Genomic DNA, 18,046 nt, shown 5'->3' with positions numbered 1-18,046 from the left:
GACCAGAGCTGTGTCAGTATGCTCTGCAGACCAACATCCACAGAAGGAGGCTCTCACCTGACACAGAAGCCTCAAGGGATAGATATTCAAGGCTGCCCCAGTTCCTTAAGGATCTTTAGAGAACCAACAGAGAACATCAGTGATGATGGCCTGACCTCACCTCACATTGGAGATGTGAAGATAAACCCAGACAGAGTCCACCAAATATTTTGTAGAGTACTTACCTAAGAAGTAAATTAAAACCCTAAAACTAACCTCCCAGCATCGTTTCCATCTGTGGTCTCTCAATTTACAAAAGCACCTTTCTAATAACAACAACTAATGCTCTGACTAACTCTATGCAATGCCTACCATACACTGGCCTGCGCTAAGCTCCATCCGTGTGTCTCACTGGGTCAGCACACCCACCCTCAAATAGCAGTAATCGTCTCTACTTTATAAATGAGGACAGAATCATCTAAAAAGCATGTAAACTTCTGCGGTTAGTGATGGCTACCAAGGTGACCTGAGGCCTAAGGAGCACAGTCAGCCACTGTCCTGCAACTGAAGTCCTCAGTCACTATCCTGACTTCCCACAGGATTCAAAAACACACCTTATCTGAAATACACGACACACCTAACCATGCAGAAGTGCTTAGGGGCGGTCAGAAAACAGCAGTTAGCCACATTTATGAAGCTTGTGTGGCCAATGTCCTGGCTGACACTGAGAGTTTGCTTATGTCTGACCCTGTGCTAAATGTTCTTGTCTTTTCTCCACTACTCACCCTCAACAAGAGCAGAGAGACTAAACCCCTTTTTGAGGTACCACACTGGTCTAGAAGCTTTCTGGAGGTGAAATCCCTAGGGATCCAAGAGACTGGGGTTAGACGGCACTCACTAGTCGTGGATTTCCTTGTCACTCCTACCCAGGTTTCACCTCTCTCCCAAGCTGTGGTCAACAACGATAATTAAATCCTCCCTAGGCAGGTGTCAGATGGTCCCATTTTCTAGGTTAAAAACCAAGCTCCTCTCAGAGATGCAATGCTTATGAATTACATTTATCTGTGGATTTAAGTCTGAAAGGCCCAGACTGATAAAATCCCTACTCGATGTTAACTAACAAGAGACCATTTACCTGGCATCACAACAAAGGACCCCTGGGGCTCCATGGCAACCAGGCAGGCACTAAGGATAGAAGGAGAGTCTGCAGCGGAGATCCCACACATCCGGCACACATCCTTGAGCTGTTTGCTGATTGTCTGTAGTGAACATTCTCCAAGGAGGATACTCCAGTCTGAAGTCAGAGATTATAAACACAGTCTTAGAAGTTCATATGGTGGTGTTTTAGACATTGGTCAGTTCTGATTGAAAATGTCACTGTTGTGACCCAGCCCTAAAGGGAGTGGAGTTTTCCGTTTAGTGACCTTCTTTTACTACCTTACTGTGTTACGCAGAAATGAAGGCATGTTCTCTGGAGGCTGCCATCCTGTCTAGAGTGCCCTTTGAGGGCCTACAACAGACCCTGGCAGATTTAAGTTCTAAAATTCTTTGGAGGCTGAGGTCTCTCTTGACTGTGTTAGCCTGTGCTAGTCACTCTTTTCTCAGGGTCTGATTCTTTCACTACCCCATAAGCACTTCTCTCTGATACCCGCCCGCTGCCCTACATAGAAGCACTATGTCTCCTCTGAGCACACGGCGCCCAGCACTAGCATCTATCTCTACAGTCACATCTATCTCACAGTCTATTTCCTCCCAGGAGGGTGCAGGGCAGTATGCTTTATGTTTCTAATGAAATTCACACTAAGTGGGTGAGAGAACAGTGGCTTAGAACATGAAGAAAATGTCTTAAAATGGTAGGCTCCAGATAGGCCTGAGCGCCACGACACATCAGGAAGACTCTGCTCTTTCTGACAAGTGCTGGCAGCTAAACAGCTAACTAAGGTTACCTAGAAGCTGCTGTGTGACCTCACGCAGACCATGGTTCCCAAAGGAGGAGCCTCAGGTCAGCAGGGAGGTGACTATGCACTTCCTCTGTCCATCATGGTTCCTCCAGCCACACTCAGGCTCTCCCCGTTAAGGGGCGAGGAAGGAGAGTATGCGCCTTCCCGCAATCATACACAGAGAGGGTCTTAATCATTTTCTAAAATGCCAAGCAACAGACAACATGTTCATCCCCTGCTTCTTTTCTATTATTCCCTCCCCTTCCCAAGGGTTATGAATAACTGAAAGCCTTTAAGAAAGAAGATTGATTAAGAGGCAGACCAGGGAGGAAGAGAAGCAATCAGACAGAAATGAAGGGTGGAATCCCCTGGTGTATTAAGCTCCAGGCTACTGACACCAGACTCATTCTAAGGAGACGCTGCTTAAAAAATGAAAAGGGCCCCATTTTCTCCCAATTCACATCAAATGTGACTTGAAGACACGCTCCCTTCCTCCCCACCCCAGCCACTGGCACACACTGCGGTGTCTGTCCACACGTCTGTGAGGCTGAAACCCTGAGTGCACACCTGCCTTACAAGCAGCAGCTTTACGGGCTCTGTCTCTCTCAGTGGCTTAATTCCAGGGGTTCCATGGTACCTGACTGCACTTCCTGTAGTCAAACAGTGTACACACTCTAACACAGGGGCTGGTATGAACTACAGTCTAGGGGCAAATCCTGCTACCACCTGTTTTTGTAATAGAATTCTGTTTACAGAAAGCCATTCATGTAGGTATTTGTCTTATGTTGTTCATAATGGCAAAACTGAAGAGCTGCAAAATGCTCACTTGCTTTGCAAAAAGAAATTGTACTCTCAGGCACTTGGCCAGGACACTGCCCACTCTACTCTGGTAATCACAGACTACTTTGTGATGCATGTCTTCTTCAATCAACTCTATCTTTTGATATTATAATAATTATTTTCTTCTTCCCTCTCCTCCCACTAAACCCTTCCATATATGCCTCCTTGCTCTCTTTCAAATTCATGCTCTTTTTATTCTTAGTTGTTGTTACATGCATCTGCGTATATTATATACATAATAATTCTAAGTATAATCTGCTCTGCTTGTATAGAATTACTCATATGTGTGTTTTCTGAGCTGATCACTTGGTAGTGGACAGTCAATTGATGTGCTCTTCCCTAGGGAAGACTATTCTCCACTTCCACCATCCCTGGGTTGACTGAGAACCACAGTAATTGTCCTTGCTCAGCTAATGTTGAGGCAGTAATATTGGTGAAGTTTTAGTCTGCAAAAACAATTCCTGCACCTATGGCTCAGAGAACATTGGAAGAAGGGGGTGGAAAACTTATAAGAGCCAGAGGACTGGAAAGTCTGTGGTGACACTGTGTCTCCTAGGAATGTCAGAAGCTGCACCCACATGTAAGGAACAATCTGGAGAACCCTCACACTTACATAGCAAGCCTTTGACACACTGAGCCATCTCCCCAGCCCTAAGGGTATTCTTACCTATGACCTACACTCTCTATTGTCTTATTCTTTTTACTGTATTAATATGCAATTATTAAAATTAAACTATCATTTTGTACTAATGAAACATGTTTCCTGTTTTACATTTCAAATATTATTTGCATAAGTAATGGGGACTACAGAGAAGTTTTTAAATCCCTGGTTTCTCCCTTTTGTCATCACAGTTGGTCTTTGGGACAACTTTAAGGCCCTGCTTCGCCCAGCTACCATCATCAGGTGAGTCTCCTCTGTCCCTGCACCTGCTTCAGGGACTGCTCACCTTTAAGCTCCCCATGGCCAAGACGCCCCAAACGGCCAATGACCACTCTCCAGGGCAGAGATGTCATCTGGACAATCCCCAGGCACCATTCCCATAACTTCTGCAGCCCAATCTTACGCGCAGACACTTTACTCTTCCGTGACCTGAAAGAGAGAGAAACAGGAAGGGTCCTACACAAATCAGTTGTCACTCAGTAAGACACACGGTTCATTTCTAAAGCGCATATCCATGCCCTCCCCACAGAGCTAACAGAGTGAACACAAATAGCAAGGCTTCTCACCTGCTCGGTAAAGCAATGTTTACAACACAGGTCTCCAGTAATTCCCCATGGAGGTCAGTGCAGGATGCCAAGAGCCAGCGCTGGTCATGAGACAGACAATAGCCCACAAAGAGTACATTGTATTTCTGGGTCGCCTCACCAAAAGTCTCTCCTGGCTCTGTCTGCTTGTCTTTGATTGGGGCCAATATAAAGGGAGGGGAATAAAGCTGGATTGGGCTGGGCCGCTGAAATAAGAATCAAATTCAGTATCAGCACAAGGCCTACCAAGACAGCATTTACAATAAAAACCCAGAGCAACAATGAGGGAAGAAAACAAGGAGTAATGACAACAGGTGGCTCCCACCATCCTCTCTCCAGGAATCTAGCAATGATGACACAGACACCGAAAGTATTAATCAAATTCATGAACTATGGTTTAAAACACCTGTTTAGTAAATGTTATAAGCCATTAATGTTTGATTAAAAGAAACTGCTACATTAGAAAGTAAGCTTGCCCAATGTCAACAGGCAATAGGAAAGATTAACTCAAGCCACAGTGAGATCCATCAGATACAGCCCCAGGAGGGTCTGGAGTCACAGGCAGCAAACTTGAGGGATTCGCAAGATGCAGAGCCATGGCTCTAGGCTGGGAGGTGGGAGAGGTGCTCTGGTTCATACTGCAGAAGATGGCTCTGCCTCCAAAACTCACCTCCGGGTTCTTGAGGGTCATCTCAATGCTGGCTGCAGGTCCAAAGCCCGTGAGGGATTTAATGTGGATCTGTGTAGGCAGAGGCCGCCTGCACTGGCAGTACACTGAAAACGCCATGGATTTCAAGTATTGAATATAGAAAACATGTTCATCCTTCATTGTCTGCAGCATGTACTGGCAAGGCACAATCTACAAGATGCAAGCAACAGTCAGTTCAAAACTCCACAAACCAGACAGCTGGAAGATGAGACGGCATGGATTTATGGTTAGAGAGGAGAGAGGGACCCTTAAATATATACCATGTAGATATCAAATATGAAGTCCTCCCAATGAAATAAAAGCTGTACCTCAAATGTCCACCAGTCATTTGAGAAGGGTAGTACCAATGTGCCAGTTTCCTTGAGAGCTGTTCTGCCCCACTGTGGGTACAAATTCTCAACCTCCTGTCCCATGGCCCTCATACTTCAAACTTGCATTTTAATGTATGCCCCATTTGTAGAGTATCTGATATAGTATGCGGCAGTAGTATCTAATCATGTGGAACTCAGACTTTGAGACAATGAAAAACTATCAGCAATCTCTTCTGTTCACTTTAACTTAAATCCTTTCATCCAATAAGGCAGCTTTCAATAAAATGATGAGGCATTTCAGCTGTACAAAAATATTTAAAAATCACTTCATTTCAAAGCTAGCCAAGGCACAGGGAAGAAACAAGAACAAGCTTTCTGGAAAGTGACATTCATCACTGTCCACATGTGAGCATCCACTTTTAAACAATGCACCAGCATGTTCACTAACTTCGCTTACACCACTGGAAAAAGGGAGCGCACATGAAATGCTGACCTATATGAGAAGGGCCAAACATGTAACATATGCTGAGCTATGTGGTACAGGCCCACAGTCTCAGTACTGGAGAGGTTGGGGCACCAGAAGCTGGAGATTAGCCTCAGCGCCACAGTGAGACCTGTCTCAAGACAAGAAAGTGTTTCTTATGACAAATGGCACTGGAAAAGTATTCGTGTGCTAACCGGGAAAAGAACCCTGACACTGTAATGATGAGACTGAGACAAGGGCAGAAACACACTAGGATGGAAATGATAACTGAACCCAAAAGACGGAGCCCTGAAGGAGCACAGTTCCTGCCTACGCTCATAACTTGGAACTGAAAGGACTGAGAATTCCATCTCACAGAAACAGCAGCATAGAGGACAAGTCGTGGACAGCAACCTGGAGAATGAACGAGCTTCTCATGTGCTCGGGTAAGTGATCCAGCATCTCCGTGTAGCAGCGCATCAAGCTCAACAGCCAGAAGTTTCCGGAGCTGGAGTCCTCCTCTGCGGTGTATGTGAAGGGGTCCACCATGTAAATTACGACAGCCGGAGGGTAGGCGTGGCTGTCTGCAGAGTCGGGCTCAGTGGGGATTCCTATCCGCTCCCGCTCTGTAACACTGGAGAGAGAGTCAGGTGTGAGGCTCTCACAGCAAAGACAAACTCCATCAAACAAATCAATTACAGAGCATACTGACTCCCCAGGCAGCGATTTCAGATTCAATACAACGGTGGGGGTGAGGGTTACACATCAGGTCCAACATCTTCAAGACAATACGGGAAACAGCAGTACAAAAACACAAAGCTGCTGTGATGCCCAGAATCTTTTAGAGCCTGGGCATGGATTTCAGGTGAGGGATGCAGCTAGTAGAGCCTATACACATATCCCCGAACTCAGAAACTCTTCAAACGTGTCTGGTCCTGAGCACTTCAGAGCAGGCATACTCTAAAATGGGAGCTTTCTTCTACTCCTTTGTTTTCTGTGTTAATGTTGCACACAAAAATTTTATAACAATACTAGCTAATGAACTCAATAATAAGCATGTTAATTAGAAGTTCCAGCTTGCTGAGCGGTGCTGGCACACACCTTTAATCCTAGCACTCAGGAGGCAGTGGTGGGGATCTCTGTGAGTTCAAGGTCAGACTGATCTACACAGCAAGTTTCAGGACAGCCAGAACTACACAGAGAAACCCTGTCTTGAAAAACCAAAAAAAAAGGTCCTCGCTCTTAATGTACCCACAGATCAACAAGTGTCACTTTTAATTAGCAAGGATGAAAGGAGCGCTCTACTGGATTTTGAGACTCTTGAAGTATGTGTGTGAGGGGTGGAGGTGGAGGGAGGTGTCTCGGTTGGGGAGGAAACAAACACACCTGTCTTGTCCATCCTGTGAAAGCTGGGCAGAGCTCTGCCCAGGCTCAGTGTCTCCACAAGCCACATTCCCTGGAGGTCGATCTGTGGAGCTGCCCCCAGCACTGGGGTTCTGCCCTCCAATGCCACCACTGAATCCTGAAGAAGAGGTAGTGCTCATCTGAGGGATGCCTGGAGCAGAGGCAGTCGAGGAGCCTGGAAGCCCAGAGGAGGCAGATGAACTACTTGCTGTAGGGTTTGCAGAGCTGTTGGAGGTGGGGTTGAATGCACTACCAGCTGGGGGTGCTACTGAGCCTGAATTTGAAGGTAAAGACCCAGTATTCCCAGGCGTGGCTTGTCCCTGTGCTTCTGCTGGTGGACTGTGGTGCTTAGGTGGCATCAGCAGGCCACTGTCGAGCTGCAGAGTGGCTAAATAAGGTGCTGGAAGAAGACAAAAATGATTAGTGACCCTCAGTAGTGTCACCCTGAATACCATGAATACTGCCATCATGTTAGAATATAGACTCCATGCTTGCTCATGGCTAAACCTGGCTTGTTGGAAGAGACAGGAAAGAAATCACTCATAACAAGTCTCCGATGTCACTTAGAACTGGACCTCTTAGCTGTGCATGTGTCCCACGGATATGCACCCCACAGTCACACAGTGCTCCACAGATATGTGCCCCACAGATACACAGTGCTCCACAGATATGTGCCCCACAGATACACAGTGCTCCACAGATATGTGCCCCACAGATACACAGTGCTTTATAGATACACTGTTTCACAAGCTCTGAAAGTTTTCTTCAAGTTTAAGCAGCTAATACCAAGTAATGCAGCAGTTCTCAAAATGGCTGTAAACACATATAACCCCAGTAGGCAACTTGAAAGAATATACACCACATAAAAATAAGGACTTAGCCAGGCATGGTGGCCCAGGCTTTAATACCAATACTCAGAAGGCAGAGGCAGGTCTATATCGCAAGTTGTAGGTGAGCCAGGGCTGGACAGAGAGACCCTACCCAGAACACATCAAACTTCAAGAGTCAAGAAATGATTGCTGGACTTGCAGGAGTGGGGAAGGGAAAGAACAGCCCTACTTTATCTCACCAACTAAACACTTCCCCATTTACCTAGGTGATGGCGGCAAACTTGAGCATAAAGTTTGAGTCTGGAATGATTGTCATTCTCCTCACTGCTCCAAGGCTGGTTAAACCACTCGCTCACAAGCTCCTCTGTCAGCTTCTGGGCCACAGTCTTCCCCACGTGCATGATCCCGTCGCGGAGCACTTTGCAGATGGGCTTGTGCTGCCCCAGCCGACACATCTGGAAGCACACAAGACGGTCTCTGACAACAGCCACCATTAATGCCAGCAAACCAGCAATAGCAGCAGGCCTTCCCTGGCAGACATCCTGTCCCCTGACACTGCTCTGTCCTTCCGACCCTGGTGAGATCCTCTAACTAGGCAGAGCTGCTGCTGCACATGCATACTGGCGGTCTAAGAGTCAGAGTGGAGATGCCTCTCTCCAGGATACTCATGGAGGAGGGATTTCACAGAACCAACTATGAGGAGGGAGTTTTCTACTTGGCTGGAATGTACCCCTTATTAGAGCTGCTGAGGTGAGGAAAGCTCACCGCACTGTTAGTTTGGACACAAACCTAGACATGTCTGGGAAGAGGGAATGTCAATAGAGGAATACCTCCATCAGATTGGCCTGTGGGGCATTTTCTTGATTAATGACGGATATGTGAGAGCCAAGCTTACTGTGAAGGTTGCATAAAAGCCGCAGCTGAGCAAGCCAGGGAAAGTGAACCAACAAACACCATTCCTCACGGCTATCTGCTTTACTTCCTGCCTCTCGGTTTCTGCCCTGACTTCCCTCCAGGATGGAAATAAACCCCTTTCCTCCCTGGGTTGCTTTTGGTTAGTGTTTTATCACAGCAACAGAAGGCAGACTAGGAGCTAAGCAGTCCAAGCTGCCCAGAGCACCCTCCACGAGCAGCTCCTCAAGAGGAGCAGTGGCACACCTAAACAGATAAACAGATCCAGCGAGCTGCAGCTTTGGAATCGGCTGGAGGGTCATCCAAGCTACCTGTGATAGCTTAATTCTGACTTTATAGTGCTTTACATGCACAGACAAGGCAAGGGTCAAAGGTGACATATCTAAGGATTTCTTCTGTGTCTTAAGAGATACCAATGCGTTGTAAGCTGGCATCTCCTGTTCACCACTAGTCCATGTTCACCGAGACACTTAAAGACAGCGAATCCTGTTCTAGATCACATTTGAAGTCAGCTGGGTATCTTATTTACAAACACTTCCCCAGTGCTCACAGGTGCTTGCCAACATTCTAAGCACTTTAGGAAATACTGGTTTCATTTCATGCTGCCAACACACAGACACTGGGACTACAGGTACAAGGCGTTTGCACTTCAGGAGAAAACATACATGTACCATTCCAAGATCCAGGAGTCAAATTTCAGGTCTAAAGTAATTTATATATTAAAGATGCAAAACTATGATCCTGGGTTTCATATTAATAGGGTTACTAATAAACTCAACAGAAGCATGAGCCATTAAATTTATCCTTCAATTCAGACATTTTCAAGGTAAATGCCTTGGTACTACTCTCAGGAATTCTCAGAGCTAAAACATAAGCACGAAGCGTGTGCATGCCTTCTGTGTTTAAAGCCCTCCCTCCCCAGTCAACACATGCCCGCTGACTCTGAGCTGGCAAATGGAAACCCTTGGACGGGATTTTAGGTGTGTGGTGAAGCTGGCATTCTCAATCTAGTAAAAACAAAGCCTCGGGGAAGTGCTGCTCTTCCAGAAAGCAAAACAAAGACAGAAAAACAACAGTTCAACCCTACATTTCATCCCTACTTACTCTTTGAAATCTACCTCCAGGTTCATTCCTTCAGTTACAGTCAGATGCAGGCCTCACATCAAGGAGGTCGCCACCATTAACTTGCTCACCTCATATACAGCACTCAAGTCCCTGAAGAAAGTTTTGGCTCCTTCGAGCAAGGCCTCATTTTCTGGACACACCACAATATAAGCAACATCACGATGGCCCCCATAAGGCTCCAAGAGCAGCTTCTCCCAGAAGGGCAAGGAGAAGGGTGAGATGGTCAGGAATTCCTTGTCGTAGCCCACCAGCAGAGTGGGGATGGGCAGGGGCTCAGGAGACTCTTCTGAACCTGGAATGACATTGCTATTTAGGATACTAGGCAGTGTGGCAGTCCCTGATGTTCTGATGGTATGCCTGAGCCATGGGGGCCTTTTCCATGAGCTGAGGTGCTCCTGCAATCAGCCCACTAAATGGGCTCCAATGAAGAGTCTCACAAGAGTCAGAACATCTTAGAAAGGTCCAAGGAGAGCAGAGGCAGAAGGCAGGAAGCCAGGTTTACTCTGCTGGCAGCACTGCTTCAGTGAGCTTCAGCACAGCACGGGGTCCTTGCCATAGAGTAGGAGGAGAGCAAATGCATAAGCCCAGATGGGCAGACACTGTGGCTGAGGCAGAATTCCTTTAGGGAACCTAAGTGTGACTGAGGAAGAGGCTCCTCATGACCAGGGAGGCCAGATCTTGCAACAACCAGAGCACAGAAGCATAGAGGAAAATAGAAGTCAAGACTCACCATAGGTCCCACGTCCTGCCATCTTATGGAACTGCTGCCAGGTGAGCGGTCCCTGAACATGCTGGATGTTCTCCCAGGTCCTGCCTGTGCGCTTCTTCTGGATAGCATCCTGCAGAAAGGGTTGCAGGGACAGCAGCATACGTACCACATCTTGGGATGAGAGCATACTTGTATCTAGCACTGTGGGAGGAGAGAAGAACAAAGAACAAGGATGTAGGGGTGGCACTCTCCCTCCTAGATGACATTCTGAGTCTCTGTTACAGGAGATCGACAACCTTGGAGTCAAGAGAAAGGGCTTTCCAAATAAAGAAAATAACTGGCAACTTGTTAACAAGAATAATGAGGGAAGTGGACTACACTACATAGAAGATTCAACAGAAAAACTGTATAAAAAAGTAAGAAGAGAAGTCTCACTTGTTTCACATAAACCTGCTTCCCAGATCGTTCAGAAGACAGAGGTACAGAGGTGCCTTAGTCACCACGTTCCTTTCTTTTTGGAGGTAGGGGTTCAAGACAGGGTTTCCTGTGGCTTTGGAGCTTGTCCTGGAACTCACTCTGTAGACCAGGCTGGTCTCGAACTCACAGGGATCCACCTGCCTCTGCCTCCCGAGTGCTGTGATTAAAGGCGTGCGCCACCACCGCCTGGTGTATCATATTCCTTTCATTTACACACGTTGATGTTTTGAGGATGTGGGGACAAAAAGACAAGACCCTGACAACCTTGTAAAATTTCCTTATAAAACACCGAATGCGTAAAGAGAAAGGACCTTTGCCACCGCACCCAAAGGACATCTGCACACAGACAGGCAGGACAGCAATGCTCACGGCCTGAGAGAAGTACCCTTCCACGGACAGTGGGTCCTGAGCCACAGAGCAATGTACAGCTGTGTGTCCACAATGTGCGTGTGACTGATGCTTCTGTGCCAGAGAAGGACCCACAACCTTCCTCAGTCTTGGAAAGGTGAGACTGTGGCTCCAAAGGGCAGGGGCTTCATGCTACCCTCTGGCTGGGCAGTAATCTAAGATGTAGCTACCAACTAAATTAGAGACCAGAGGCTCTCATGAGTCTTAGGGCATTTACAGGTGTATTTGCAGCTTTGCACTGGTCATCCAACAGAGTTTTGTTTGGTTTCTTAATTTTGGAATAAATAAATCTAGAAAATTCCATAAATAAACATGGATGCCCAGTGTTTCCTAAAAACCGAAAGATCTGGCAAAGCAGAGGTGAGGGCCTTGTGAGCAGCAGCGCCTTGGGGCTTCTGCTTGCTGGTGATCTGTTCGAGACTGAAGCAGCACGAATCGCCTTCAACTTTACACTTGTTTCTCTTTCACTCACAGTAAAGAATCACAGCGAAGCACTTCCTCCATCTGAGCCTCCACCAAAAGTGGGCAATGAATGACCAGGAGCAGCCCAGATTCAAGGCCACAGAAGCAAACACTGAATGTACAGGCTTGGTGTTTTGAAAAGATCTAGTCCAAGGCATCATTTTCTGAAAGTCTGTCTCCTGCCTTACTCATCTGCAGCAAACTGGCTACTTTGAATCATTTTAGCATCCCAGACTTGCTCTGAGGTAAGAAAAGCAATTCCTCACACAGAAGGCCTGTGGCCACCTTATCCTCACCCTATTCCACCCCACCCCTAAGTTTATCACCCAGCACTTTAGATCTTTACTTCTTAAATTCATTCAGTAGATATTAATTGAGGGCCTAACAGTCCAGGGCCAGTGAGTCTGAAGGCAGGTAGTTACAAAAACGAGAGCTCTTGAGGCTCCATTTCCAGGAAGCAAGCCTTGCCTCTCCACTTCCCAGCGCACATGTCCCTATCTCACTGCTCTCTGCCCTCTGGTCAGTCTGTATGTAGGAGACAGCTATGTCCCTCACTCCTACAACACCAAGAGTTATCCAAAGGCAGCACGTTAATTCTCCGACCCCACCCTCCCTCTGCTCTGGTGTGCTCAGAGGCCACAGTTCATCACTGTGGTATCACCAGTCACATTTTGGAGTGCTGGTTGGCTCCCGCCTCCATGCCTCTCCAGTCACCACCACAGGCCAACCCTGGCCTTCTGGACTTCAGCTCCAAGTCTTGACACTTCCACCCAGACTACTCACAAGGAATCCTTAAAGCTGCACTCATGGCTGTTTTCCCCAGGCTGGCCCTCTTCCAGCACCCAACCCCAGGAACCCTCATGAACACCTGCCCATGCTTAGCCCCACACAGGTCTGAAATGTGCCTAATTCTTTCCTAAAGCAAGTTATTATTTATTTTCTCTTTTTTTTCTGTAACTATTTCTTTTATTAAACTATTTTAAAGTTGGGCTGGAGAAATGGCTCAGAACTTAAGAGCATTTGTTCTTGCAGAGGACTGGGACTCAAGTCCCAGTAATGACATGGTGGCTCACAGTTGTCTGTAACTACAGCTCCAGGGGATCCAGCATCCTCTTCTGACCTCTGTGAGCACCAGGCATAGACATGGTGCACAGATAAACATGCAGGCAAAATGTGCATACATATAAATCTAATTGAAAAAAAGATTTATTATGTGCATGCATGTGTGTCTATATGTAGGTACCAGCTAAAGAGAGTAGGTGCCCAGAGGGGGTGGATGAAGGCATCAGATTCCCTGGAGCTAAAGTTATAGGCATTTGTGGGTACCTTTATGTGGGTGCTAAGAACTCAACTCAGGCCCTTTACTCGGGGAGCACAGGCTCTCCCTCTCCCCACTTTTCTGAGGCAGGGTCTCACTATATAGCCCTGGCTAGCCTGGAACTTGCTATGTTTACCAGACAGGCCTAAAATTCACAGTGATTTCCCTGCCTTTCCCTCCCAAGTCTGAATATAAGCTGCTAACCACCAAGATACCTCTCTAGCCCCAATCTACTGTTTTCTGTTGGTTTTCCCAGATCTGTCCTTCATATTTTTTTTATCCTTATCTGACATTACTGTCAGAATACAGACTTTCGTTATCTTTTAAAAAATATCTTCCATGACCAATTATCTTTCTTGCTCTTTGGATAAAGCCTCCACCTCACTGTGGCCCTGACTTCTCACCTCCTTTCAGTCCCTCTGGAACACGAGTTTCAGAGTTCAGTGCCACTGTGAAACCTCAGTGTAATGGCTGTTGCCTCTTCAAGGGGAGTCCTGATGTCCCCACAGGGTTGGGGAGAGGCTCTGCTCATGTTTCCTGTGTAGTTATTTAATACGCAAGGTCCACTTTTCCAACAGATTACAAAGTCCATGAAGGCAGATGGCCTCCTCTCTATCTAGGTCACCATGTCATGCCCCATGTGTCCGTCACAGAGTAGCAGGGGTGCATTTGTAAAGCTCAGTTCCAAAAACTGCTTGTCAGCTGGGAACGGTTCTCCTTCCGCCCACAGTGCTTCTACCATAAGCTAAACAGTAGTCTAGTCGCACTTTTAAATAGCACAAGCCCCTGCCGGGGAAGTACCCCAGTAACTACAATAAAAATCAGATGTGGTTGCTGTCCCAAAAGATGTACCCCACTGAGAAACCTGAAGGAGAAAGTACTCAGGACATGTGTGGCCCGTTTCAAGGAAGAGACACCATGGCAGACTAGCCCGCAGTCACCCAGCAGTATCAGGAGGCAGGACTGCCGGCCATCAGTTTTATGTGCTTGGCCATTTTCACATTTAGCAGTCACAAGTTGCCGACATGCGCTGCCTGTTTGTGATTTAATGATTTAATAGAAAAGTTTCAGGAGGCAATTACTTCTCTCCAAAAGCTTCAGCAGAAGACACCCTCACCCCTTCAACGTAAAGGAAATCAGCATACCCCTCACTTCCAGTCCCTTAGGTCTTAATCTTACATTTCTGTGATATACTAAAGAGAACTTTTAAATATTATTTGTACTACGTTAATTTCTGACACAAATTTGCATTCTGGCATACCTACCATTGCTGTGAGGCCAAGAGTGTACGGTGGCACTTCTCACCAGAGCCTCGTCCACTTTCCCACCTGTGGGATTATCCACATACTGCCTCCCCTGCTCCAATGCATTGAAGCACTCTGTCCAGTAATCGTTGTTATCGGCCTGCACCCGGTCATAAGTCCAGCTCACACAGGGGAGTGTGTGGCGACTGTTTGAGGGGATGTAATCCAGGAAGCTGAGAGAAGCGAAGGGTTGCGTGTGCTGATTCTGGAGGAGGAGGAGGAGGCTTACAGGGGGCTCTGGGGCTTTTCGGGCTCCCTCCATCTGAGGAAGAAAGGTGGACTGACACATCATTAAGCGCCTCTCTGCAGCTTGGCCAATATCAGAATTCTTCCCAAAAATATCCAACTCATCTTCAAGGAAGAGCCCTGAATTGTAACCAAGTTTACGGTTCATGATCGCACTAAACCCACAGGTGCATCGGTACTGGTCCTCCTTGGAGGAATCGGGGATGTACAGCCCAACGTCTGCCCCTTTGATGTTCATGTTGCAGGCGCAGATACAACAGCTGTCAAAGTTTCTGTCCTTGAAGACATTCATCACGGAATCTGACAGAATCAGGGTGACATAGAGACTGTGGGCCTCAGGAATTGGCTGCATGGTAGCAGGCTCCACAGAGTTAAGGGGCCTTGTGGTAGAGGGGGTGGAGGCTGGTGACCCCTGATCAGTGCTGTCGTATTTCACAGACCCTTGGCCACTAGCAGTGCCCCCACCTCTGGGAGTTCTTGGAGTCCTGGGCGTTCGTGGTGTGGGGACAGAGAATCGCGGGGTAGCTGGAGATGGGAGGACTCCAGCCCCACTGTTGCTGGCAGGGGCGGTGCTGTTCAACGTCACAGGAGTATTCATCTGTGGTGTGTTCAGATAGTCTGGATCTGCAAGGCTCCCAACACTAGGCACATTACTGCAACAGACACAAAGTAGCGTGAGAAAGGGCAGTGGTCACAGAAGCCAAGCCCTGCACAGCCTATCTCATGACGCTGCACAACCTCCCACTCCACAGCTGTAGCATGAATTCTAACTGTTCTTAATAAAAACACGGAGTCAGATAGTAGGGGGTAAAGGCTGAGAGATCAGAGAAGCAGTGCAGCCAGCTGGAGCTTTTACCCTGACCAAATCCTCAGACCAAAAGGGTGATCCTACCCTCAGCATGCATCTTCTGACTGACAGCTTCACACTGCACCCTTAGACTGCAGCTGTCTCCACCAAACCTCAGACTGCATCTGAGCTCCTGTCTCCTCCCACCTTATATTCCTTTCTCCATCCAGCCGTATCCATTCCTGTCTCCAGGTTTCTAGTACTGGGACTAAAGGCATGGGGAGTCACCACCGACTGGCCTCTAGTGGTTTAGCTCTGTACTTTGAACTTTAGGCAAGCTTTATTTGTTAAAACACAAACAAAATATCACTACACACAGCCCTGCACTGAGCATCTGGAAGTGCATTTTCCTCTTCGAAAACATAAGAAAAAGGAGGGAAAGAAGGAAGAGGAGAGGAGCGACAGAAGCAAGAGCATGAACACGCATGAACACACACACACACACACACACACACGGTAAATCCTTTCCACATAATCCATAGTGCTAGAGAAACTTCCAGTCTTATAAGGAAACGTGGGAGTGGGCATGGAGAAAGCCACGTGAAGTGCTGGAGGATGAACAGTGCCTGGAGTGCAGGCTACACTGGATGGAATGGTGCAAGTTGATGTTTGCCTGGACTTGTAATTTCATCTTTGTCATTTCTGAAACCAAGACCTTGCCTGCGCACTTTTCTCTGAGGCTATCATTCTGTAATGATACTGAAGTAGCTATAACTAAATATACATTCAAATAAGGTGTTTTCCTAATTGGGAGAAGGCAGCCCTAGCCAGGTTTGTATGCTCCCAGTACTGTGTGGCTGTTGTGCCCATCTGCCTGTTCTGCACAGAGGTTAGTGTTATTCAGCACTCACTGGAAAGTATGCACAGACTCTGGTCCCAGGCACAGAGAGATTTCCTGGGTTCCCTTTCAATCTCTTTCATCTTTCAGTGTTACCTATTCCATACAATCACTTTCATTCCAGAGATGGACAGGACTGTTTTATCTCATAAGCAGTGGTTTGGGGAGAGCAGGCAGGCAGAAAACAAGGCCATGTCTGAAGCATTTGGATGGTCGACCACTACAGAACACATCCTCAACACATTCCCACGGATCCGGAGACAACGGACAAGCCCACTCTGCACTTGCAAGGCATCAGGACAGCAAGTTTTTCAGTCCTAATGACTCTTTTGGACACAATGACCCAGTGCTTACAATCTGCTCCCTAGTGAGCTACACATCCATTCACTTACACAAGTCATTCCCTGTAACCCTTTAGAGCCTTTACCACTGGCCTGGGTATCTCAATCAGGCAGCATGTAAGTCTGGCACACAGGCATATGTGGGCACAGACAAGAGCTGGCATGGAAACTGAACGGTGCAGCAAACAAACATCTACATACTCTCATGATTCTACAGGTTTGGATCAGAAAGAAACCATGACTGCTAACTGAAAACCTAAATAATTCAATTGTTCCCTAGCAAATACTTCTTACTCAGCAGCCTCATTCTCCCATGGGAAAAGCGGGGCAGTCAGCAGAGAAGAAGAGCTGCCATGGCATAGAGCAGACCTGAAGCAAGTGTCAGCATGTGTACTGAGTGCAGCAAGTGAGCCCAGGGTAGTAGACACTGGAGAGTGAAGTAGGAACGAGACAGTGTAGAGTCGTGCTGCTCAGTAATGCAACTCCTCGACCCCAGGTCTAGATCCGAATGAAGCATAACAAAGAACTCACCAACCACAGCTACACCATTAGACTGTGTGGCTACAAAGCACCTCCCTTGAATGACAGTGCTCTGCAACGCTGCCAGTCTCATCTTTGGCTGCACAAGACACATGCAATGGGTGGCAATAATTCTCCTGACTGAAACTATCAGATCTCATCCTGGGAACCTGTGAGTGCAGGCAAGTTTAAAGTGCTGAGTGGTTCCTGATATCACAAACGGCCACTAGGGCCCAAACGTGCCTGGGCATCTGCTGCTGGTGCTCCAGACTTCATTAAGAAGCTAGAGCCCAACTGGAGCATGGCAGCAGCCCCGATGAGGCACTCGCAGGGCAGCTTCACAGTTCCCCTCTGCAGTACACAGCCATTAGCTGCTGGAGCTTTTCCAAAGTTCTGAGTAGAGTCAGGGAAGAACAATCCCATTTTAAAGAGTAGAAGATTCAGGTACAGGAGTTCCTTATAGCCACACACAGACTTTTCAAAAGCCAGGACTGTCATATGGCAAGGTGGCTCTGGTGTCCAAGTCCAGAGTCCTTCTATTACATTTCTACCCCAGTTCCTCATCCAGTCAGTCACTGAATTACAGCTGTGACCTATAGATATAAGTCCTAAACCACAAATCTGGCTCCTAAGGCTTATCGTTGAATAGCTGCTAACACTGTAAAAGAAGACAATGTATATTAAGTCAGATTTAATTCAGTCTCACTGACTGACAACTGCCCCGAGAAAGGCATGTGCTGGAGCCCAATCATTTCTATATCCCCTGCAGTGAGATCAAGCAAGCAAGCAGCACTCACCTGTTCATGTGTCCACAGGGCC

At 47.2% G+C, this 18,046-nt stretch overlaps 1 protein-coding gene across 3 annotated transcripts in view; it reads right to left on the bottom strand.

Annotated features, from left to right (window-relative positions):
* Med13l (mediator complex subunit 13L) overlaps positions 1-18,046 on the bottom strand; it is a 236,278-nt gene that overhangs the window by 10,690 nt on the left and 207,542 nt on the right. For 2 of the 3 annotated variants that reach the window (XM_057763673.1, XM_057763674.1), the window contains exons 17-26: positions 14,398-15,335; positions 10,489-10,668; positions 9,827-10,050; positions 7,984-8,176; positions 6,874-7,291; positions 5,902-6,121; positions 4,675-4,863; positions 3,987-4,210; positions 3,707-3,876; positions 1,115-1,273 (exon numbers count right to left, since the gene is read on the bottom strand). In XM_057763673.1, the coding sequence (XP_057619656.1) occupies positions 1,115-1,273; positions 3,707-3,876; positions 3,987-4,210; positions 4,675-4,863; positions 5,902-6,121; positions 6,874-7,291; positions 7,984-8,176; positions 9,827-10,050; positions 10,489-10,668; positions 14,398-15,335 (2,915 nt within the window). The remainder of the gene's footprint in view (positions 1-1,114; positions 1,274-3,706; positions 3,877-3,986; positions 4,211-4,674; positions 4,864-5,901; positions 6,122-6,873; positions 7,292-7,983; positions 8,177-9,826; positions 10,051-10,488; positions 10,669-14,397; positions 15,336-18,046) is intronic. The other variant, XM_057763675.1, reaches the window with a different exon arrangement.

Source organism: Chionomys nivalis, chromosome 3, assembly GCF_950005125.1.
Source record: "Chionomys nivalis chromosome 3, mChiNiv1.1, whole genome shotgun sequence".
Lineage (NCBI taxonomy): Eukaryota > Metazoa > Chordata > Mammalia > Rodentia > Cricetidae > Chionomys > Chionomys nivalis.
This window is presented reverse-complemented; position numbering and strand designations above follow the sequence as displayed.